Source organism: Hemibagrus wyckioides, linkage group LG29 (assembly GCF_019097595.1).
Source record: "Hemibagrus wyckioides isolate EC202008001 linkage group LG29, SWU_Hwy_1.0, whole genome shotgun sequence".
NCBI classification, from domain to species: Eukaryota; Metazoa; Chordata; class Actinopteri; order Siluriformes; family Bagridae; genus Hemibagrus; species Hemibagrus wyckioides.
The window spans coordinates 17,601,535-17,627,336 of NC_080738.1; the positions used below are offsets into that span (position 1 = coordinate 17,601,535).

Here is a 25,802-nt window from a genome sequence, read left to right on the forward strand (position 1 = left end):
ACCTTTCAGCCTTTCATCATCTTCTCCTCCTTTCATCAACCCTCAATCTATCTCTCTCTCTTTCTCTTTATTCACGGGTCTGTCTAGGAATTTTGCTGAGGCATGTGACATGAGGCTCAGACGTGCCAAAAGCCTTTAAACACTGTGTGTGTGTGTGTGTGTGTGTGTGTGTGTGTGTGTGTGTGAAGTGAGAGAGTGCGTTTGAAAGAAATGTGTTTAGCCAGCCGAGTTTTCTCAGCGCTCGGTCTCATAAAGCCCACTCCGGCTTCCTGGCAGGCGGTGCAGAGACGGATGAAAAGAAAGACGAATCATTCAACGTCTCTCTCCGAGTGTTCTGCAGGTTCACCACCGCAGGCGCTTATTGAGAAAACCATCATTTTTGCTGGAAGTAATGGAGAAAGATGCGACGTGAAAAATCAATATGATAATTAAAGACATAAAGAAAGAGTCGAGGTGAAAATATCAGAAGAGAACCTTTCAGGATTTCAGAGACTTCCCAGTGATGTTAAAATGGCATTCTAAGGAACCCCCTAAGTCTCTGTGTTTTGTCTTCCTGTCCCTATGGCCATTTATGTCCTGTTTCTTTATGTCTCTGTTCATTGTTTATTTTCGTTTTATGTCCCTGTCCCCATTAGCCTCCATGTCTCTGTGGCCGGCTGTAGCTCAAGTGGTTAGGGCTCTTGGTTGTAGATTGGAAGATCAGGGTTCAAGCCCCAGCACCATCAAACTGCCACCATTGGGCCCTTGAGCAAGGCTCCAAGGGCCCTGTATCATGGCTGGCCTTGTACTCTGACCCCGACCCTCCAAGGATAGGATATGCAAAGAAAGAAATTCACTGTGCAGTAATGTATATGTGACAAATAAAGGCTACTTAACTTATTTTGTCCACAGTAGTTGTTCCTTTCATGTCTTTCATGTGTCTCTTTCCTTCATGTCCTTTCCTTTTCTGTCCCTGTGTCTCCAACCTTCATGAAGCAGTGCCTTCATGTCCATATCGCTTGCATCTCTGTCCTTCAGTGTCCCTTCTTCTTCATGTCTATGTCCCTTATATCTTAGCCCTTTGTTGTCCTGGTCCCTTGAGTCTCCTCCCTTACATCCTCTGTGTCCCTGTTCCTTTAACATCCGTGTCCTTTGAGTTCCTGTCCCATGTGTCTCAGCCACTAATGTGTCTCAGCCTCGTCCCTCACATCTCTGCTTTTCATGTTCCTCAAAGTGACACTGGTCTAAAAGATTAACTCTCCTCATTTATTAAACGCTGAATCATGTTTAATTCATGATTCTGCTCACAAAGGTTATTTTTAACCGGGAGATGTTCTCACATTTGACTTCAGCCTTCTTTTAATCTGCAGCTTTTACAGAAGATTCTTTTAGTGGAGCTGATATCAGCTGTCCACATGTGTGCACCGCAACAGCTGGAGCACATTCAGGATTCAGTATTCATGATTCAGAATTTAATAGTTAGGATTTCATATCCAGGATTCAGTACTCAGTAGTTAAGATTCAGTATCCAGGATTTACTAGTTAGGATTCAGTAGTTAGGATTCAGTATCCAGGATTCAGGATGCAATAGCTAGTATTCAGTATCAAGGATTGAGGATTTAATAGTGAGTATTCAGGATTCAGTGGTTAGGATTCAGTATTCAGGATTCTATATCCTGTAGTCAGGATTCAGTATCCAGGATTCAGGATTCAATAGTTAGGACTCAGTGATCAAGATTCAGTATATACGATACAGTATCCAGGATTTAGTATCCATGATTCAGGATTTAATAGTTCAGATTTAGTAGTTAGGGTTCAGGTTTCAGCATTTAGACTTCAGTATCCAGGATTCAGTATTCAGGATTCAGTATTTAAGAGTTACGATTCAGTATCCAGGATTCAGTAGTGATGATTCAGTATTCAAGGATTAGTCATTAACACTTTGATCATCATAGTTAGGATTTAGGATTCTGGATCCAGGATTCATTAGTTAGGATTCAGGTTTCAGAGTCTAGGCTACAGTATCCAGGATTCAAGATTCAGTATCCAGGATTCAGTAGGTAGGATTCAGGTTTCAGTATCTAGGATACAGTATGTAGGATATGGGATTCTGTATCCAGTATTTAGTATTTAAGAGTTACTTTTCAGTACTGATGATTCAGTATTCAGGGATTAGTCATTAGTACCTGATGAGCTTGAGGATGAAGGCTGTGCTTATGACTGACTGTTAAACGCCAAGGTAATATGCATGAAAACCAGTTTATCAGAAACGCAGCGTTACATGTATGTTGGGGGAAAAAAACAACAACATGCATTAAACATGGGCTGCATGCAGCAGAGAGAGGAGCAGCTCAGCATGTTCCCCACAGACCACAGAGAACATTTAGAACAGCATGCAGGCCGCTAACTCTAACCGTCTGTGTATCTGTCAGACTATAATAAGCCCTGGCCTATATCGCTGAGATCCGCTGCAAGGTCAGAAACCGTAAAGAATCCGTTTCACCTACTGCTCATCTCCTGCGCTTTGCATAACTTGCATTTTTTTTACATTAGCGAGTACAAAAACCCGCTGTAACACTTTACTCTGAACCTGAAGATTTGTTGATTTTTATTCTTAAATTATTGTTAGCGTTTATTTATTTATTTATTTTCTAAAGTTCATTAATGGCTGTTTCTTGACCCGACATTAATTTGCAGTTACTTTCTCTCTCTCTCTCTCTCTCTCTCTCTCTGTCTCTCTGTCTCTCTCTCTCATACACACACACACACATATCTGCTGTCTGACTCCATCCTCTTTACACATTTCTGTCACTCGCTGCTACTGAGAGCCGCTCAGAACAAATCACGGCTAATTCTTTCCTTTTAGCTGGCTTTCAGAACAAACCAATGCGAACATGAAACATTAGACTTCCTGTACAGGTTGGGAAGAGCGGAGTGTGAGCTCACGGTGTTCCGGCTGCTTTAATGAAGTGTTTGGAAGAGTTTTGAGGGTTACATTGGTGCTTGGAAGTGAGAGCGTGTCTGTAAAAACTCTGCTGAGGTTTGGTGAAGGGAATCCAAAGTGCTGTGGGAAATTAGCTTCACCTCCTCGTCATCTTTTATAAGAAAAAGTAAAGTTTTCCTGAACCTGATTTGAACTCCGATTTCTCTCTTCTCTGAGGAGATGAAGTGATTCGAAAGCTTGCACAGGGAACGTTACGGCACAGCGGAGAGAGAGTTATGAGGCTCGCGCGGGATGATGTCATGCTCGTGAGGTAATCACTCCGAGCCGGGGTGTGGCATCCAGCTGGACTTCACGTGGACCTGTAATGTGTTTCCTGGACAGATGGAAAGCATCGATATCGTCTCTGAACTTTTCAGATTTTTACTAAACTGTGCAGCTCAGAGGATCTCTGCTACAGTCCAGTCTACTTCTTATAGCAAATTAATATCAGTTCAAAAAAAGTTTATCTTTTTGAAAACTGGACCTTCAGGTCAGGAACAGAGAAGATCATGAAGAAACATTTCAATATCTCAAGCTTCAACTAGACAAGTGTTCCAAAAACTAAATAAAAATAAACAGTACTCCTCCTGTTCGTGTGTGTGTGAGTGTGTGTGTGTGTGTGTGTGTGTGTGTACAATGCTGCAATGAATATGATGTGATGCTGCTGTAATTATATTGTTACTGCAAAAAAGCCTGAGGGTGTGTAACTGTAACGATGAAAGAAGTGTGTGTGTGTGTGTGAGTGTGTGTGAGTGTGTGTTTACTCAGCTGCGTGGGAAATAAACACACACCTGTTAATATTAAGTGCTGTTTGCAATTCGAACACATTTCCAGGGAAAAGCAAGAGAAGGGAGAAGAGGGAGAGGAAAAAGAGGAGGGAGAGGGGGTAGAGGAGGGAGGGGAGGGATCCAAGAAAGAGGAGGGTAAGGAGGAAGAGGAGGTAGAGGAGGGAGGGGAGGGAGAGGACAAAGAGGAGGGAGGAGGACAAGAGCGAATGAAAATTAAAGAAATTGATGCTAATTAATGCTAACTATTTAACTATTCATAGATTAAAGTATAAAAGAGTATATTTATATTTACTTAAATATTTGTTAAAATCTCTCTCTCTCTCTCTCTCTCTATATATATATATATATATATATTAAACAAACATCTGCTTTATGTTTAGTTTCTGTGAGTATTTATTTATTTAAAAAATGTATTTATTCATTTATTTTTTTATTGGGGAATATATTTCATGCATGTGAGTTATAGATTTTTGTTTATCAAATTTTATTTTTCTTATTTTTTTTTCAGTGTAAACGTTTTTGTTGTACTTGTTACTTTCTGTCTAACTTTCTGCCATTTTTATTTTTTTTATCGATTATTTTAATTCTGAAAAGTTTTTGTTGATTGTTAATAAGGATTTTAATGTCATTTATTTTTTCCGTTTTGTTTATTTATTATTTATTGTTAATTTTTATGTTTTAACTTTTGTAAATATAATTTCTTTTTTATAAATCGGAGAAATTTCTAGTTGTAAAATTTTTTTTTTTTTTGGAAATGTTTCTAGTGTTTTTCTTTGTAAAGCGACTTTATTGGGCTGCACTTATTTATTTATTTATTTATTTATTTGTTTATTTAATTATTTATGTAGTTTTCAGAAAATCACACCAATTACCACACGCCGCTGCTCCAGCGCATCTCTCTCTCTCTCTCTCTCTCTCTCTCTCTCTCTCTCTCACTATTTGGCAGGAGTGATGTCGCTCCCGGCTCGCAGTAGGATGCGCTCGTTGTGATGCCACACCGCGCATGCGCAAAACCCCCAGGATAACCCACCCCTCCCCTCCCCTCCCTCATCTCCGCACGGCCTTAGTGCTGGTTTAGTTTCCCCCGATCGTGAGCGCGCGCACCGTGCACGCGCTCTCGGCACCTGCTTTTCAGTAGAAGGGTGTCATTATTTGGCAGGGAGCGGCACCAGAGACACGAGCAGAGTGAGAGAGAGAGAGAGAGAGAGCATTTCCTCCCGGAGAACGACAACGGCGTGGATTCGTTTTCTTTCCAGAGCAGCAGCTTACCGGAGGAGGAGGATTTTATTCTCGGGTTCCGGCGCTCGGTGTGTTGCTTTTCCCAGGAGGCGTGTTTATTTTTTTTATTATTTATTTCTTTCTGTCTTCTGTCTATTTCTAACGGAATAACCGCGCTCTCATCTCGGAAGGTAAAGGATCCTCTTGGAGCTAGGCGTGGGTCTCTCTCTCTCTCTCTCTCTCTCTCACACACACACACACACACACTCTGGAGTTGAACATTGATTATTATTATTATTATTATTATTATTATTATTATGTGTGCAAAAGAGCCAATGGACGTTTGGTGATGCTCCGTCATGTGCAAGCTCCCTCTCCATCCTAATCTTTCTCTCTCTCTCTCTCTCTCTCTCTCTCTCTCTCTCTCCATCCTCTCCTCAGTCTCCTGACAAGTTAGCCTGCTAGCTCGCATGCTAACCTAAAAGCCAAACCATGCAGCGCACGCGACCGCTTTTTTTCCCCTCGTGTTTACGGAATAACTATCATAATAATAATAGCAATAATCATTTAAAAATAAAAAAAAAGAACGAAAGGAAAAACAACAAGCAACAAACAGAACAGGAAGATGCAGTGATGCGGCTGTGCATGATGCGGTAATGCGTATCCGGGTTGCACGCGCTGCCTCCTCTCTCTGATATCCCGCGCGCCTTTGTCTACACATCATTGTGTTGATCCTGGAAGGTGATGCTGCTGCTGCTGCTGCGTTTATAACTCTGTTTCCTGTCCACGGCTACGTGAAAATTTGTATAGTTAGTTTAGTATCTTACAAGAGTTCAAGGACCAGGATTGAGTTCGCCTGGAAACAAAGTAATTAATGTTTGTAACACATGACAAGAGGAATATGTGCGTGCGCATGTGTGTGTGCGCGTGTGAGAGAGTGTGTGTGTGTGTGTGTGTAAAATTACCCCACACCCCAAATCAAATCAAATATCATCTCTGCTACATCTGTGGTGTCCCGTTACAGCAGATCCTTCCTCCCTTCTTTCCCACACGGGAATTTCACGGCTGTGTGCCGTGGTAACCGGAGCCGGGACGAGGAATCCGGACGATGTGACACGCCACAGACCAGATTTAGCAGCTGAAACTTTTTTTTCCCAGGTTGGTTGTGTTACACAGCAGCAGAGAGCAAACAAGCAGGAGAGAGAGAGAGACTCGGAAGAGTTCAGTCCTCGCTAGATGGAGAGGTGGAAAGATTTCCTCTTTTATCAGGAGACTCTGGATGCTCATGTAGGACAGAACTGTAGCTGGGGTCAGCTTTCATATCAGATTTGTTTTTTTTTTATTCGTAGTTGCTAAGTAACAAGCGGTGAAAACCAAATAAACACTACGTCCTGTAGCTATCGCTAACGTTTATTCGATCGTCTTGTTTTTTATTTTAACGCTTTTATTTTATACATACACGATACAGTTTCTATGGTAACGCCTCCTTCACATGGGCTTGTGTGGTTCCACAAAGAAAAAACACACGTGTGATGGTGTGATATTCTTGGAGTAAGGAGATGTTTATCTAACCTGTATGGAAGGAGTCTCCAGTGTCAGCAGAAATGACTTGAAGTTAATTTGTTGTTTATTGTCAACGGATCGTCGGTTAACTTCACTTTAGCTTCAAATCTAATCGCTAAACAATGCTCGAAACCTCTTTTATTCCGCAAGTCAGCTATATTATCTGTGTATCTTGTCACATGAAGACATTCTCCCCTCCCCGTGAAATAGTTGGTATATTCCATCAGTCACATGTTCAATCTGCTATCTGTATTTTCCTAAAGATCACGAGAAGAAGAAATTCTCTCTCTCTTTAGTTTTCATTATGTTCCAGAATATTTCATCTGCACTGATATTACTCGTGTTAGACTTATTATAGACTCAAACATTTTATTTTAAACCCAAATTATTAGCTCGTTGTGTCTTGGCTAATCGTATGCTTAAAACTCGACCCTCGGACGTTTCAGCACGGAAACCTCGTGCGAATGAGCTTGTTGTTGTTGTTGTTGTTGTTGTGAAACACGGATGTTTTATTACATTAAATGAAGATAAGTTTATTTCTGAACAGTTTAAAGGACTAAAACCGCCACCCACTCCTAATATGTTTCCCAGCACCACTCATCGTCTCTGTGCCCCGCTGTGGTCTGATACACACTGACTTTCCCCTCCTCTGTGTGTGTGTGTGTGAGAGAGAGAGAGAGACTCACCCTGCCCTGCACTGGTTGTTTGGTCAGTCTGTCTCCCCGGTCGTCATGGTGTCTCCAGGTCAGAGCCTGGGACTCTGCACACCAACACAAACAGCCTGGAATTAGGAATAACTTTCAGAGAGCAGAACTCAGAGTGCAGCTTAGTGACTAAAGAAACACACACAGTGTACTGAACACACACACAGTGTACTGAACACACACACACACACACAGTGTACTGAACACACACACACACAGTGTACTGAACACACACACACACACACACACACAGTGTACTGAACACACACACACACACAGTGTACTGAACACACACACAGTGTACTGAACACACACACAGTGTACTGAACACACACACACACACACAGTGTACTGAACACACACACACACACAGTGTACTGAACACACACACAGTGTACTGAACACACACACAGTGTACTGAACACACACACACACACACACACACACACACACACACAGTGTACAGCAACATGTCACCAGATAACACACACACACACACACACACACACACACACAGTGTACAGCAACATGTCACCAGGTAACACACACACACACACACACAGTGTACTGAACACACACACACACACAGTGTACTGAACACACACACACACACACACACAGTGTACTGAACACACACACACACAGTGTACTGAACACACACACACACAGTGTACTGAACACACACACACACACACACACAGTGTACAGCAACATGTCACCAGATAACACACACACACACACACACACACACACACACACACACACACACACACACACACACACAGTGTACAGCAACATGTCACCAGATAACACACACACACACACACAGTGTACAGCAACATGTCACCAGGTAACACACACACACACACACACACAGTGTACAGCAACATGTCACCAGGTAACACACACACACACAGTGTACAGCAACATGTCACCAGATAACACACACACACACACACACACACAGTGTACAGCAACATGTCACCAGGTAACACACACACACACACACACACAGTGTACAGCAACATGTCACCAGGTAACACACACACACACACACACAGTGTACTGAACACACACACAGTGTACTGAACACACACACACACACAGTGTACTGAACACACACACACACACACAGTGTACTGAACACACACACACACACACACACACACACACACACACACACACACAGTGTACAGCAACATGTCACCAGGTAACACACACACACACACACACACACACACAGTGTACAGCAACATGTCACCAGATAACACACACACACACACACACAGTGTACTGAACACACACACACACACACAGTGTACTGAACACACACACACACACACACAGTGTACTGAACACACACACACACACACAGTGTACTGAACACACACACACACACACACAGTGTACTGAACACACACACACACACAGTGTACTGAACACACACACACACACACAGTGTACTGAACACACACACACACACACAAAGAGTAATCTTTGTTTATCTTTGTTTCATTCTTATTCTGATTATTTCTATCTATCTATCTATCTATCTATCTATCTATCTATCTATCTATCTATCTATCTATCTATCTATCTATCTATCTATCTATCTATCTATCTAATCTTTCTGTCTGTCTGTGAATCTGTCTGTGTGTCTGTCTGTGTGTCTCTGTGTGGCTGTCTGTGTGTCTGTCTCTCTGTGTGTCTGTCTGTCTGTCTTTCTGTGTATCTGTCTGTCTGTGTGTCTGTCTGTCTGTGAATCTGTCTGTGTGTCTGTCTGTATCTGTGTCTCTGTGTGGCTGTCTGTGTGTCTGTCTCTCTGTGTGTCTGTCTGTGAATCTGTCTGTGTGTCTGTCTGTATCTGTGTCTCTGTGTGGCTGTCTGTGTGTCTGTCTCTCTGTGTGTCTGTCTGTGTGTCTGTCTGTGAATCTGTATGTGTGTCTGTCTGTGTATCTGTCTGTCTGTGTGTCTGTCTGTGTATCTGTCTGTGTATCTGTCTGTCTATGTGTGTGTGTATCTGTCTGATTATGTGTGTATGTATCTGTCTGTCTATGTGTGTGTGTGTATCTGTTTGATTATGTGTGTGTGTATCTGTGTGTCTGTATGTGTGTGTGTGTATCTGTCTGTCCATGTGTGTGTGTATTTGTGTGTCTGTGTGTATGTGTATCTGTCTGGCTATGTGTGTGTATCTGTGTGTCTATGTGTGTGTGTATCTGTCTGATTATGTGTGTGTGTGTGTGTATCTGTCTGTCTATGTGTGTGTGTGTGTATCTGTCTGTCTATTTATGTGTGTGTATCTGTCTGTCTATGTGTGTGTGTGTGTGTGTATCTGTGTGTCTATGTGTGTGTGTATCTGTGTGTCTGTGTGTGTGTGTGTGTATCTGTCTGTCTATGTGTGTGTGTGTGTATCTGTGTGTCTATGTGTGTGTGTGTATCTGTCTGTCTATGTGTGTGTGTGTATCTGTCTGTCTATGTGTGTGTGTGTGTATCTGTGTGTCTATGTGTGTGTGTATCTGTGTGTCTATGTGTGTGTGTGTGTGTGTATCTGTGTGTCTATGTGTGTGTGTATCTGTGTGTCTGTGTGTGTGTGTGTATCTGTCTGTCTATGTGTGTGTGTGTGTATCTGTGTGTCTATGTGTGTGTGTATCTGTCTGTCTATGTGTGTGTGTGTGTGTGTGTATCTGTGTGTCTATGTGTGTGTGTATCTGTCTGTCTATGTGTGTGTGTGTGTGTGTATCTGTGTGTCTATGTGTGTGTGTATCTGTGTGTCTGTGTGTGTGTGTGTATCTGTCTGTCTATGTGTGTGTGTGTGTATCTGTGTGTCTATGTGTGTGTGTATCTGTCTGTCTATGTGTGTGTGTGTGTGTGTGTATCTGTGTGTCTATGTGTGTGTGTATCTGTCTGTCTATGTGTGTGTGTGTGTGTGTATCTGTGTGTCTATGTGTGTGTGTATCTGTGTGTCTGTGTGTGTGTGTGTGTATCTGTCTGTCTATGTGTGTGTGTGTGTATCTGTGTGTCTATGTGTGTGTGTGTATCTGTCTGTCTATGTGTGTGTGTGTGTATCTGTGTGTCTATGTGTGTGTGTATCTGTGTGTCTATGTGTGTGTGTGTATCTGTGTGTCTATGTGTGTGTGTATCTGTGTGTCTATGTGTGTGTGTGTATCTGTGTGTCTATGTGTGTGTGTGTATCTGTGTGTCTATGTGTGTGTGTATCTGTGTGTCTATGTGTGTGTGTGTATCTGTGTGTCTATGTGTGTGTGTATCTGTGTGTCTATGTGTGTGTGTATCTGTGTGTCTATATGTGTGTGTGTGTATCTGTGTGTGTGAACTCCTTCCTTTTCTGGTGTGTGAAAGTGCAGACATCAGGATCTTCACTCCATCCTGTGGGAGTACTCTGGAGCTCTGTGTGGTTGTCAGTGTTGGAGGAATCTGTGTTTATCTCCACCGAGCGCGTGGAGACGTGTGATGTGACGTGACGTGATGAGGTCGGAGATCAGTGAAGTGAATTTCAGTGAAACTTCTCATTAAAGCATCAGGAGGAGAACGATCAGCAAATTCCCGAATAATCCCCGAGACAGAGCAGGAGGGATGGAGGGAACAAGAAGGTGTGAGTCTCCACACAGTGGGAGTCTGAGGGGGAGACAGACAGATGGACAGATAGACAGCAGCTGAACAGAACAATGACACAGAGGGAGAGAATAGAGCAGAGAAAGATGGAGAGACAGATTAGACAATAGAGTGGGTGAGGGGATGGATCCAGAGTGTGGAGAGAGAGAACAGAAGCAGAGGAGGAGACCTGAGGTGCTTCATGGATCATCTGGAAAGCTCACTTTTACATTTCAGACACTTTTAGTTTCCACAAAATGCCAGAAAGTAGCCCACTCAGGGTGTGACCCTTGACCCCTGACCCCTGACCTGTCCATCATTTTCATCTGGTGAAGTGATCTCTTCACCACTACAGCTGTGGAGACTGCAGCTGAGCTTCTCCTCTCTAACAGAGCTGCACCATAAACACGATATATATTTATTTATGTTTATTTTGGAAGACCGCCATCACACTTATTACCACGTTGTCAGGGCAACACGAGTGGTCATGTGTTGGGATTCACACTGCTGGTATAATTAGAAAAACAAACAGCTATATTTAAGCCAATAACCGGGCGTAAAAATCCCACCTCACGTTTCTCATCGTTCTGTGTTCCTGTATCACCTCTCAAATTCCAGTCTCACCATTTTACATTCCAGTCTCACCTTTCTACATTCCTGTATCACCTTCCTATATTCCTGCATCACCTTTCTACATTCCTGTATCACCTTCCTATATTCCTGCATCACCTTTCTACATTCCTGTATCACCTTCCTATATTCCTGCATCACCTTTCTACATTCCCATCTCACATTTCTACATTCCTGTATCACCTTTCTACATTCCTTTCTCACCTTTCTACTTTCCTGTATCACATTTCTACATTCCTGTATCACCTTCCTATATTCCTGCATCACCTTTCTACATTCCTGTATCACCTTCCTATATTCCTGCATCACCTTTCTACATTCCTGTATCACCTTCCTATATTCCTGCATCACCTTTCTACATTCCCATCTCACATTTCTACATTCCTGTATCACCTTTCTACATTCCTTTCTCACCTTTCTACTTTCCTGTATCACATTTCTACATTCCTGTATCACTTTCCTACATTCCTGCCTCACCTTTCTACATTCCTGTCTCACCTTTCTACTTTCCTGTATCACTTTCCTACATTCCTGCATCACTTTCCTACATTCCTGTCTCACCTTTCTACATTCCTGTATCACCTTTCTACTTTCCTGTCTCACCTTTCTACTTTCCTGTATCACTTTCCTACATTCCTGCATCACTTTCCTACATTCCTGTCTCACCTTTCTACTTTCCTGTATCACTTTCCTACATTCCTGCATCACTTTCCTACATTCCTGTCTCACCTTTCTACATTCCTGTATCACCTTTCTACTTTCCTGTTTCACCTTTCTACTTTCCTGTATCACTTTCCTACATTCCTGCATCACTTTCCTACATTCCTGTCTCACCTTTCTACTTTCCTGTATCACTTTCCTACATTCCTGCATCACTTTCCTACCTTCCTGTCTCACCTTTCTACATTCCTGTCTCACCTTTCTACTTTCCTGTATCACCTTTCTACATTCCTGTATCACTTTCCTACTTTCCTGTATCACTTTCCTACATTCCTGTATCACCTTTCTACATTCCTGTCTCACCTTTCTACTTTCCTGTATCACTTTCCTACATTCCTGTCTCACCTTTCTACATTCCTGTCTCACCTTTCTACTTTCCTGTATCACCTTTCTACATTCCTGTATCACTTTCCTACATTCCTGCCTCACCTTTCTACATTCCTGTATCACTTTCCTACATTCCTGTCTCACCTTTCTACTTTCCTGTATCACCTTTCTACATTCCTGTATCACTTTCCTACATTCCTGCCTCACCTTTCTTCATTCCTGTCTCACCTTTCTACTTTCCTGTATCACCTTTCTACATTCCTGTATCACTTTCCTACATTCCTGCCTCACCTTTCTACATTCCTGTATCACTTTCCTACATTCCTGCCTCACCTTTCTACTTTCCTGCCTCACCTTTCTACATTCCCTACTCACCTTTCTACTTTCCTGTCTCACCTTTCTACTTTCCTGTATCACTTTCCTACATTCCTGCATCACTTTCCTACATTCCTGTCTCACCTTTCTACTTTCCTGTATCACTTTCCTACATTCCTGCATCACTTTCCTACATTCCTGTCTCACCTTTCTACATTCCTGTATCACCTTTCTACTTTCCTGTTTCACCTTTCTACTTTCCTGTATCACTTTCCTACATTCCTGCATCACTTTCCTACATTCCTGTCTCACCTTTCTACTTTCCTGTATCACTTTCCTACATTCCTGCATCACTTTCCTACATTCCTGTCTCACCTTTCTACATTCCTGTCTCACCTTTCTACTTTCCTGTATCACCTTTCTACATTCCTGTATCACTTTCCTACTTTCCTGTATCACTTTCCTACATTCCTGTCTCACCTTTCTACTTTCCTGTATCACTTTCCTACATTCCTGCATCACTTTCCTACATTCCTGTCTCACCTTTCTACATTCCTGTATCACCTTTCTACTTTCCTGTTTCACCTTTCTACTTTCCTGTATCACTTTCCTACATTCCTGCATCACTTTCCTACATTCCTGTCTCACCTTTCTACTTTCCTGTATCACTTTCCTACATTCCTGCATCACTTTCCTACATTCCTGTCTCACCTTTCTACATTCCTGTCTCACCTTTCTACTTTCCTGTATCACCTTTCTACATTCCTGTATCACTTTCCTACTTTCCTGTATCACTTTCCTACATTCCTGTCTCACCTTTCTACTTTCCTGTATCACTTTCCTACATTCCTGCATCACTTTCCTACATTCCTGTCTCACCTTTCTACATTCCTGTCTCACCTTTCTACTTTCCTGTATCACCTTTCTACATTCCTGTATCACTTTCCTACATTCCTGCCTCACCTTTCTACATTCCTGTATCACTTTCCTACATTCCTGTCTCACCTTTCTACTTTCCTGTATCACCTTTCTACATTCCTGTATCACTTTCCTACATTCCTGCCTCACCTTTCTTCATTCCTGTCTCACCTTTCTACTTTCCTGTATCACCTTTCTACATTCCTGTATCACTTTCCTACATTCCTGCCTCACCTTTCTACATTCCTGTATCACTTTCCTACATTCCTGCCTCACCTTTCTACTTTCCTGCCTCACCTTTCTACATTCCCTACTCACCTTTCTACTTTCCTGTCTCACCTTTCTACTTTCCTGTATCACTTTCCTACATTCCTGCATCACTTTCCTACATTCCTGTCTCACCTTTCTACTTTCCTGTATCACTTTCCTACATTCCTGCATCACTTTCCTACATTCCTGTCTCACCTTTCTACATTCCTGTATCACCTTTCTACTTTCCTGTTTCACCTTTCTACTTTCCTGTATCACTTTCCTACATTCCTGCATCACTTTCCTACATTCCTGTCTCACCTTTCTACTTTCCTGTATCACTTTCCTACATTCCTGCATCACTTTCCTACATTCCTGTCTCACCTTTCTACATTCCTGTCTCACCTTTCTACTTTCCTGTATCACCTTTCTACATTCCTGTATCACTTTCCTACTTTCCTGTATCACTTTCCTACATTCCTGTCTCACCTTTCTACTTTCCTGTATCACTTTCCTACATTCCTGCATCACTTTCCTACATTCCTGTCTCACCTTTCTACATTCCTGTATCACCTTTCTACTTTCCTGTTTCACCTTTCTACTTTCCTGTATCACTTTCCTACATTCCTGCATCACTTTCCTACATTCCTGTCTCACCTTTCTACTTTCCTGTATCACTTTCCTACATTCCTGCATCACTTTCCTACATTCCTGTCTCACCTTTCTACATTCCTGTCTCACCTTTCTACTTTCCTGTATCACCTTTCTACATTCCTGTATCACTTTCCTACTTTCCTGTATCACTTTCCTACATTCCTGTCTCACCTTTCTACTTTCCTGTATCACTTTCCTACATTCCTGCATCACTTTCCTACATTCCTGTCTCACCTTTCTACATTCCTGTCTCACCTTTCTACTTTCCTGTATCACCTTTCTACATTCCTGTATCACTTTCCTACATTCCTGCCTCACCTTTCTACATTCCTGTATCACTTTCCTACATTCCTGTCTCACCTTTCTACTTTCCTGTATCACCTTTCTACATTCCTGTATCACTTTCCTACATTCCTGCCTCACCTTTCTTCATTCCTGTCTCACCTTTCTACTTTCCTGTATCACCTTTCTACATTCCTGTATCACTTTCCTACATTCCTGCCTCACCTTTCTACATTCCTGTATCACCTTTCTACATTCCTGTATCACTTTCCTACATTCCTGCCTCACCTTTCTACATTCCTGTATCACCTTTCTACATTCCTGTATCACTTTCCTACATTCCTGCCTCACCTTTCTACTTTCCTGCCTCACCTTTCTACATTCCTGTCTCACCTTTCTACTTTCCTGTATCACCTTTCTACATTCCTGTATCACTTTCCTACATTCCTGCCTCACCTTTCTACATTCCTGTATCACCTTTCTACATTCCTGTATCACTTTCCTACATTCCTGCCTCACCTTTCTACATTCCTGTATCACCTTTCTACATTCCTGTATCACTTTCCTACATTCCTGCCTCACCTTTCTACTTTCCTGCCTCACCTTTCTACATTCCTGTCTCACCTTTCTACTTTCCTGTATCACCTTTCTACATTCCCTACTCACCTTTCTACATTCCTTCCTACAGGAGTTTATGAAGTTGATGTAAGATGTGTGGGAGGAGTTTATGTAGTTGATGTAAGATGTGTGGGAGGAGTTTATGAAGTTGATGTAAGACATGTAGGAGGAGTTTATGTAGTTGATGTAAGACATGTAGGAGGAGTTTATGAAGTTGATGTAAGACATGTAGGAGGAGTTTATGAAGTTGATGTAAGATGTGTGGGAGGAGTTTATGAAGTTGATGTAAGACGTGTGGGAGGAGTTTATGAAGTTGATGTAAGATGTGTGGGAGGAGTTTATGAAGTTGATGTAAGACGTGTGGGAGGAGTTTATGAAGTTGATGTAAGACGTGTGGGAGGAGTTTATGAAGTTGATGTAAGACGTGTGGGAGGAGTTTATGAAGTTGATGTAAGACGTGTGGGAGGAGTCTCCAGTGTCAGAGTCTTCATTTTATTCTTGCTTTTTAGCTTTTTATGTTTTTCCCCCTGTTTCTGTTCTCCATCTTTCTTTCTTGTTACTTTTCCTGTGTACTTTGTTTCTTTAACAGTTGTTTATTTCTTGACTCTCAGTTGATGATGATTTTCCTCTAACAGCAGTGTGATTGATTAGTTACCCGCACGGTCTCCCAGTGGGTGGAGCCACATCCTGCTAGCTCGCAGTCCTCTGTTTGTTGATGTTTAATTCCAGTCATCGTGAATAAATCCCGGATTATTTTCTCCCGCTGGTTGATGACTTATTTTTCCCGGAGAAATAATTGAGTCAGACTTTTCATCCGTTTGAACCGGAGCAGTAATTACAGGCGGGAATAATTCGATTGTCTGCAGCGTTCCGATTTTTATTCTGCTGAAACCCAAACCTGAGAACCCGAGCCTGCTGCTGGAGGAGCTGCATTCATCTACTGAAAACAATACTGAGACATTTCTCCTGTTCTTTAACACCAGACGAGTGAGGAAGAGTGAGGGAGACCATTAGGAACAGGATCTATCTATCTATCTATCTATCTATCTATCTATCTATCTATCTATCTATCTATCTATCTATCTATCTATCTATCTGTCTGTCTGTCTGTCTGTCTGTCTGTCTGTCTGTCTGTCTTTCTTTCTTTCTGTCTGTCTGTCTGTCTGTCTGCCTGTCTGTCTGTCTGTCTGTCTGTCTGTGTGTCAGTCTGTTTGTGTTTCTGTCTGTCTGTCTGTCTGTCTGTCTACACTTTTTAAAACATCTCCAGCACACACTCTCCTTCTTTCTAAACAAACTAAACAAAAATACTTGCTTTGTTCTCATTTGAGAGAAAGAAAGAAAGAAAGAAAGAAAGAAAGAAAGAAAGAAAGAAAGAAAGAAAGAAAGAAATGAATGAATATGATCTGATGAGGTGCTGCAGTGTAACACTTGAGGTGCATTATTTAAAATAGTTGATTTATAATGGGAGGCTTCGCGAGCGCTCAGATCTCACATGCTGAATGAAACCTCGAGCCGTATTGAGAGGATTCTAATCAACTTTATCATCTCTGATTGGCCCGCTGCATCCACGCGCTCAACAGACCTAGCTGTGAACACGGACCGCTGACCGTTACACTTTACTCACGCTAGAGAGAACAAACTCTCTCACTTTATTCTAAAATAACAACAAACACATTAGTCAGAAGTTGTCAGCTCTACTGTAGCTTTATTTTCCTCTCTCGTTCTCTCCACTTCTTCTTCTTCTTCTTCTTCTTCTTCTTTATTAAATAACTCAATATAAGCTTAGGTTTTGTTATTTAATCAACAGAACCGGACTGAACCATTTTCTCCTTTGATAGGGGTGGTCTGGTAACATGGGTGTGCAAAATTGCATGTCATATAGCGATCCTTTCTCCTTTCTCATGTTTAGAAAATTTCATCCCTACCGTTAGCATGTTGTTATAACTATGTAACGTTGTCATGGCAATATCACCCCCCCCCATCATCATGGTCAGAGCCATCATCACACACTGGCTATTTTACACTCCATTGTCCGGAGCTGACACTGACTGTACTGGAATGTTACGAAGGACTGAGAGTGGGCTGGATGGAATGTTCATTTGTCATGGTGCTGTGTGTGTGTGTATGTGTGTGTGTTTATGGTGAGAAAGAAAAACAAACAGAGAGAGACACAAACAAGTTTAGGGTGTGTACTGTCCCTCTACGCAATTTATTTTCCTACTGATCATTCTACATCACACACACACACACACACACACATTCCTATCAGTCCTGATACCTTCTGTATAAGCACTGACTTGATGCCTAAATCATAGCTGTATGTTAATTGGGATTATTACTATAATGGTTATGTGATGATTAATTAGAGACTAGACACGAGGGTGTGGTGATTAATATCAGGGCACAATACTGGAAATCTCCAATACAGTAGTGTCTGATTAAAGAAGAAGTTCCGATGAGTTTGATGATGCTAAAAAAAAATGAACATGGAAATGGATGGAATGGAAATCTGACAAAATCTGTCAAATCAGCTGCTTCCATGACCGTTCATACGGTCATTATATAGAAAAAAAATCACATTCCCCACAGTGTGTTTCAGTAAAGTGTCCCGTGGCATATTTTATCAGGATATTAATAAATGACAAAGCAGAAATGAAAAATGAAAGAACCGAATCGCACCGAAACTGATCAGCTGAGTTGTATTAAAATGAATGAGTTGAATCGCATTAAACTGAATCAGCTGAGTCACAATAAACGAATCCGCTGAGTCGTGTTGAAATAAATCAGCTGAGTCGCATTAAACCAAATCAGCTGAAATGCATTAAACCGAATCACCTGAGTCACAATAAACGAATCAGCTGAGTCGCGTTAAAACAAATCAACTAAATCACATTAAAATCACAATAAACAAATCACCTGTGTCACATTAAACTGGATCAGTTGAGTTGCATTCAATGAATTAGCTGAGTCGTGTTGAAATAAATCAGCTGAGTCGCATTAAACCAAATCAGCTGAAATGCATTAAACTGAATCAACTGAGTTGCATTAAACCGAAATAGCCGAGTCGCATTAAAATGAATCAGCTCAGTTTCATTAATCCGAATCAGCTGAGTCATGTTAAAACGAGTCAGCAGAATTGTGTTAAAAGGAATTAGTTCAGTCACATTAAACCGAATCAGCTGAGTCACAATAAACAAATCAGTTGAGTCACAATAAACCGAATCAACTGAGTTGCATTAAATGAAACAGCTGAGTCACATGAAACTGAATCAGCTGAGTCGCATTAAACTGAATCAGCTGAGTCACAATAAACAAATCAACTGAGTCACAATAAACTGAATCAGCTGAGTCACAATAAACAAATCAGCTGAGTCACAATAAACCGAATCAACTGAGTTGCATTAAATGAAACAGCTGAGTCACATGAAACTGAATCAGCTGAGTCGCATTAAACTGAATCAGCTGAGTCACAATAAACAAATCAACTGAGTCACAATAAACTGAATCAGCTGAGTTGCATTAAACCGAATCAGCTGAGTCACAATAAACAAATCAGCTGAGTCACAATAAACTGAATCAGCTGAGTCGTGTTAAAACAAATCAGCTGAGTCATGTTAAAACGAGTCAGCAGAATTGTGTTAAAAGGAATTAGTTCAGTCACATTAAAACGAATCAGCAGCCTTTATCCGAATCAGTAGCTCTCCAAGAGCGGCTGTAGAGTATAAACACTCTGTCTGAAACACACACATTTAGACAAGCGCCTTAATCCTTCACGTCTTCATCATCTTCATCGTCTCAGTTTTGCTGTGTGTGAAGCTTAACGTCCAGGAGCATCTGCCTGTGCAATGAAGCAGCGCTGGGTGATATATGATAGTCAGGAGAATCATATCAAACCTGTTGTGTTATAGCTTGTAAGAAATAAAATATTTATTTCTCCTAATTGATGTTACATAGTCACTCATCATCTCTCATCATGTTCATCTTAATTTTTTTTCCTATTTTTATTATTCACAGTAATCATGACAAGCGCTACATCCCCCATCCTGCTGAAATGGGACCCGAAGAGTCTGGAGATCCGCACCCTGACTGTGGAGAGGCTGCTGGAGCCGCTGGTCACACAGGTAGGGATTTACATTCACTCTGTTATAATGCTGAGATATCTGGAATCGCAGCACGATGGCTATAAAGTCGGACGATTTAAACGAATCGTGTGGTGTCTCGTAACGTGTTTCCTTTCCACTTGTTTGTAACGAAACATCTGTCTCCGGTACGTCTCAAACGTGTTCCCTCGTCTGTTTTTGTTTGTTTAACAAGAAAACGAAACAGTATGTTGTTTATCAGTCAGAGCTACAAAAGAGCTCTGCTGCTCAGCTCACAAAGTTATAAATATAATTAAAGTGTCATGATGGGCTTAGGTTCATTCCACCTCCCCCTCCTGATCCTCCTCCTCCTACTCTTTATCATCCTCCTCCTCCTGATCCTCCTTCTGATTCTTCTCCTGATTCTCTTTCTTCCCCAGATCTCTTCTCCTAATTCTGATCCTTCTTCTGATAATCCTCCCAATCCTTCTCCTCCCGATCCTTCTCCTGATCCTCCTCATCTTTTTTATCCTCCTCCTCCTGATTATTCTCCTGATTCTCCTCCTCTTCCTTATCCTCCTCCAGATCCTCTTCCTTCTGTTTATCCTCCTCCTCCTGATCCTCCTCCTAATTATTCTCCTGATTCTCCTCCTCTTCCTGATCCTCTTCCTTCTCTTGATCCTCCTTCTCCTGATGCTGATCCTTCTCCTGATCCTCCTCCTGATCCTCCTCCTCCTCTTGATCTCCCTCCTCCTTTTCCTGATCCTCCTCCTGATCCTCCTCCTGATCCTCTTCATCCTCCTGATCCTCCTCCTCCTCCTCCTCTTGATCTCCCTCCTCCTTTTCCTGATCCTCCTCCTGATCCTCCTCCTGATCCTCTTCCTCCATCTAAAATGATAAAATATTAAAGAGACGCTTCATATATGCTGTAGATTCACACTTCTGATGCTGTCATCTCTCAGAATTTTTCTTTTACACATTCCTTATGAAGAGAACATACATTTTTTTTTATCGCTCTGTCATTATATTGGACTTGGCAAGGTTTTCTTCACGTTCGAACCCCATCTCTGTGAATCGACCACATCACATGCACTTTTTGATAAACGACTGGTCCAGCTTGTTATTTGGAATCTTATTGACTCTTCATTGTGCTTCGATGCAGTAAGTGTTCCGTTTTCTGCAGCTTCACTCGAGACTTGACGGTTTTTCAGTTTAATGAGCGTCTGTGGGAATGGATTGCTCCTAAGCATGTAGCTGCACAAAGCAAACACACCGATAAACAGAGCGAGGGGTCGGCCATCTTCCCTGCTCGGCTAAACGACTCTGTTCAGAGCGAATTGATTTTTATGGCTTCGTTTCTGAAGTAATGAGATTGACTTTGTTTCAAGGAGCTTTAAATGAGGCGTTTTTTTTTTTTTTCCTTTATTCCTCTCTTTCTCTCTTTCTATCTCACTCACTGCTTCACTTTAATGCTCTGGGCAATTATCGCTTCATAAACAGCTACTCTTAAAATCTTCAGCGGCTTTAACGTTCAGGTTATCGAGCGGCGCTCCGGTTAGCCTGACAGGGAATGGGTTCTGATGATCATTTGGGTTTTCACAACCCTGGAAAAATGTTCCAATTCTGACCGGGTCACAAGACGTTTCTTTCATTGTCATTTCCATAGTAACAGCTCATTCACAACTGCTTGTACAGTCAATACTTCAGAGAGAGAGGAAATGATTATATAAGATTTATGGAAGGAGTCTCCAGCGTCAGAGATAACTGTGTTATAAAAATGTATTTATTTATTTATTTATTTATTTATTTATTTGTTTGTTCATTTATTTATTATCAGCTTCATGATAAAGAGAGGCAGCTGCAGATGTGTTTGTGTGTATGTGTTTGTTTCAACACACCAAAACTGTAACTAAAAATGGATTAATTGGTTAATTGGAATGGTTAATTGGTTAATTGCAGTCAGTAATTAGGGAAATAATCAGCTGTGGTGTAGAAACTGTAACGCCGCTGGAACTGGAGACTCTCTCTCTGGTTTTTCCAAAAGCTCTGTGACTCCATGAAAGATTTCCTGAAAGCCATTCGTCTCAATAAAACACATTTATATAGAAGCTTCAGAAATAATTCCCCTGTCTCTTAATATCTCTCCAACATACTCTCCACTCGGAAAAAAACGCCTCTCAAAAGCTTCTTAACAGTTCCAGCTGTGGGATCTCATCTAAACAGGAAAACACTGCTCTGGGATTATTTGCAGAAAGATTCTCTTGAGGTACAAACTGTAAGCGTGATACACGCCACACTTCCGACTCCACCGAGGGTTTATTTCAAATAGTGTCTCAACAAACAGGCCAGCTCTCCTGACGACAGTTCCCTCAGGTACCTGAGAGTTTTTGCTAGCTCTGCATTGTTGGACAAAATTGGACAGCGGGGTTAACATCTGTCGAATCCACCATGACTCCGTCTTTCTTTCCGGTCTCTGTGGACCCACTCCACCACATGCTGCTGTAATTGGGGATTGTTGTGCTTTATATCACTGAACCTGTTCAGGTATGGTGCAACAATCTCCAGGATTAGCTTCAGCCGTGAACTTAAGAAACCCTGTTTAAACTCTTACTTACATCTAGAAGCACTTTGTTCATGCGAACGGTCAACTTTTCAATGCGTTCCTCAGAAAACATTATGGAAAGCTTTCTGGAGCCAATGGCATTTCTCTGAACTTCTCAGAATGGATAGATTGGGTTGAGGTCAGCTTTCTGGCCAAGAGGAACCTTCTTCTTCTCCAATTATCTTTTCTACAGCTGGAAGTCAAGCTTTAATTACTTACTGCAAAAGAAAAAAGCAAAAAGAAGTCAAAGTGCCCCAGTACTTTTGAAGGTTTATAGCCTAGACTTGAGAATTAATACAGATATTTAAAATAAAGTGTCATGTTTTACTTTCCTTGAGTTAGAAAACCAGGGGCGTTTGGTGCTGAATGTGGTTAGCTTAGTGGTTACGATGTTGGGCTAATAATCAGAATGTCAAATGCCAGGTCCATCAAGCTGCCACTGCTGGATCCCTGAGCAAGTGGTAGAAAATTCTGATAAATTGTAAGCCACTCTGGATAAGACTGTCTGCCAAATGCCAGAAATATTATTTCATAATAATAAATATTATATAAAATATAGAACCCAGTGATACTGTTAAAGATATAAAGCTAAAGCTTACATGAAACGTCCCAAGGAGGAAGCTGAGGAATCTTGGAAGAACCCTGGAAAGGTATGAAGAAGCTTGAAGCATCTACTTTCATTTTCTAACCGATTTGACCATCTGCCAATTCCCACACCACAAGAACCAAGCAGGAAGTGTGAAGGCTAATACGTGCTTCCTTCCACATGAAGCCAGACCATCACACTGGGCTGAGAGGAAAGTATGTTCTGAGCCAAGAGCTTGAAGGATCCGCCCGTTTGCTTAGAGTGTATATTTGGTGGTCTTTAATAAAATCCAATGAATTACAGGTTGCTCCTATAGAACCAGCTTTTACCTCATCAGCTCAGTCTATTTTTGAAGCTAGCGGTAGCAAATTTGGGCCCGAGCAATTTTATTTCATATATCAGTGCATAGTTTTAGTTAAAACAGCATGCTCGGCTTGCTCGGATCACAAGACTGCACAAAAAGTGTGTAATAACGTTCCTTGTTAGGTGAAGTGCTCCACTGGGGACCTGAGAGAAAATCATTTCTTCTTAAAAGAGGAGACATCAGCATTTCCTCCGCCGGCTCTTCCTGGTCCCGCTGGTGCTGTTCTTCTCCATTTGGACTTTAGGATGAAGCAGTAGGAGTCAGGACTAATTGAAGCATCCCGACTTAAAGAACTAGCAACATCCACTAATCATCTTGTGACACTCGGGTTGTGTTTTTAGCAGGGTTCCTGTGTGGGCAATATGTGGCTCAGGAAAAAAACAAAACAGAAACAAATTGGCTTTTAAAGTGTTATTGATGGTGCTAAAGTAAGCGAAGCACATACAGAGACGAGACGCTGATCTGAGAACACATGCTTCAGAAGAAAGATCTGAGATCAGCAACCATGTAGTGATACAACGTGATGGCTGGAGTATTCTGGGTTTAGTTTTGAGCTTTAGACAAAAGAACCCCACTATAGACAGAACTATTGCTTGTAGTTGAGATCCCCTGATCCTCCTCTTTCTTATCCTCCTTTTGATCCTCTTCCTCCTCCTGATCCTTTTGATCCTCTTAATGATCCTCCTGATCCTCTTCCTGCTCCTCCTCTTCCTTCTTCTCCTGATCCTCCTAATCCCCTTCCTGCTCCTGATCCTCCTCCTCCTGATCCTCCTTTTTGCTGGTCCTCTTCCTGCTCCTGCTCCTCCTCCTTCTTCTCCTGCTCCTGATCCTCCCCTTTGCTGGTCTTCTTTTTTCTCCTGATCATCCTCCTTCTTCTTCTGATCCTCCTAATCCTCTTCCTGCTCCTGATCCTCCTCCTTCTTCTCCTTTTCCTGATCCTCCTTTTTGCTAATCTTCTTCCTGCTCCTGATCCTCCTCTTTCTTCTTCTCCTCCTGAATTCTCCCCTTTTCTGGTCTTCTTCTTGCTCCTGATACTCTTCTTTCTTTTCCTTCTTCTCCTCCTCCTCCTCCTGATCCTCCCCTTTGCTGGTCTTCTTCCTGCTCCTGATCCTCCCCCTTCTTTTCCTCCTCCTGATCATTCACTTTGCTGTTCTTCTTTCTGCTTCTGATCATCTTCTTTCTGATCATGCTCCTCCTTCTCCTCCTCCTGATCCTTATCCTCCTGATTCTTCTCCATCTTCTTCTCCTCACCTTTCTCCTTCTTTTGATCTTCTTCCTCCTGATTCCTCTCCTCCTTCTCTTGATCCTCTTCCTCCAGATCCTCCTCCTGATCCTCCTTCTCCTGATCATCCTCCTACTTCTCCTCTTCTTGATCATCATTCCTCCTGATCCTTCTCCTCCTTCTTGTCATCTTCCTCCTCCTGATACTTTTTCTCCCAATCCTCCTTCTCCTGATCCTCTTCCTCCTGATCCTCCTCCTTCTCCTCCTCAAGATCCTCTTCCTCCTGATCCTTCTCCTTCTTCTACTCCTCCTCAAGATCCTCTTCCTCCTCATGCTCCTTCTCCTGATCCTCTACCTCCTGATCCTCCTCCTTCTCCTCCTCAAGATCCTCTTCCTCATGATCCTCCTCTTCATCTCTGTCATGTGGTAAATTTATGCAGTCAGTTTGATTAATGGCCATTTCTAACGCAACCAATAATTGAGTGTTTCAGGCGAAACACAGATGTAAATATTCTGGTGAAAACACATCAGTGTCTGTCAGCGTCAGTGTCCGTGCTCACAGATTTAACACCGAGGTAAAAAGTGGACATGTGGGCGGAGCTTCTAGAGCTTCAGGGTCGTGAATGGGGATGTTAAGAAGGTCCACCTCAGCATGACCGGGTCAAACACTCGGACTCTCAGACTCGGGCAGAGGAGCGCTGAGGAACTCAGGCTGTAATGGAGATTACTTACAGTGTGTTAGAACGAATGAACAAACGAAAGAAAGAAAGAAAGAAAGAAAGAAAGAAAGAAAGAAAGAAAGAAAGAAAGAAAGAAAGAAAGAAAGAAAGAAAGAAAGAAAGAAAGAAAGAAAGAAAGAAAGAAAGAAAGAAAAATAATATTAAGGAAAATAAAAAAATGTGATGTGAAAATCAAACAAACAAAAAGAATGACACAGAACAAAAAGCTGACAGAGAGAGAGAGAGAGAGAGAGAGAGAGAGTGGAAGTTAATGCAGCTCGGAGGTAAATGTCAAGAGATAAAAGCTTTCAGTTGAGTGAAGTTTAAATGCTGTTGTTTTTCTCTCTGAATGACGGAAATATATTCACAGCCCTGCATCAGCAGGCGTTACTCATATACACTGTGTGTGTGTGTGTGTGTGTGTGTGTGTGTGTGTACTGTAGTCTCAGCTGTGCCTGGAGCTCTCAGAGGGATGAGGAAGATCTGTGCACACTTCTTTACACACACACACACACACACACACACACACACACACACACACACAGATGCATCAGACTGTAATAATAAAATAAAGACAGTGCTTGAGGCTGAGTGATGTACACAGCTGTGATGTAATGCACATGTGACGTGTAGAGAGCTGAGTGTGTGTGTGTGAGTGTGTGTGAGTGTGTGT

At 41.9% G+C, this 25,802-nt stretch overlaps 1 protein-coding gene across 2 annotated transcripts in view; it reads left to right on the plus strand.

Moving 5' to 3' along the window:
- The first annotated feature begins 4,844 nt into the window (after positions 1-4,844).
- Positions 4,845-25,802, plus strand: part of ctnna2 (catenin (cadherin-associated protein), alpha 2) — a 342,469-nt gene continuing 321,511 nt past the window's right edge. Inside the window, exons 1-2 of one of the 2 annotated variants that reach the window (XM_058384690.1) lie at positions 4,845-5,159; positions 19,572-19,678. In XM_058384690.1, the coding sequence (XP_058240673.1) occupies positions 19,577-19,678 (102 nt within the window). In that variant the 5' untranslated portion in view covers positions 4,845-5,159; positions 19,572-19,576. The remainder of the gene's footprint in view (positions 5,160-19,571; positions 19,679-25,802) is intronic. The other variant, XM_058384689.1, reaches the window with a different exon arrangement.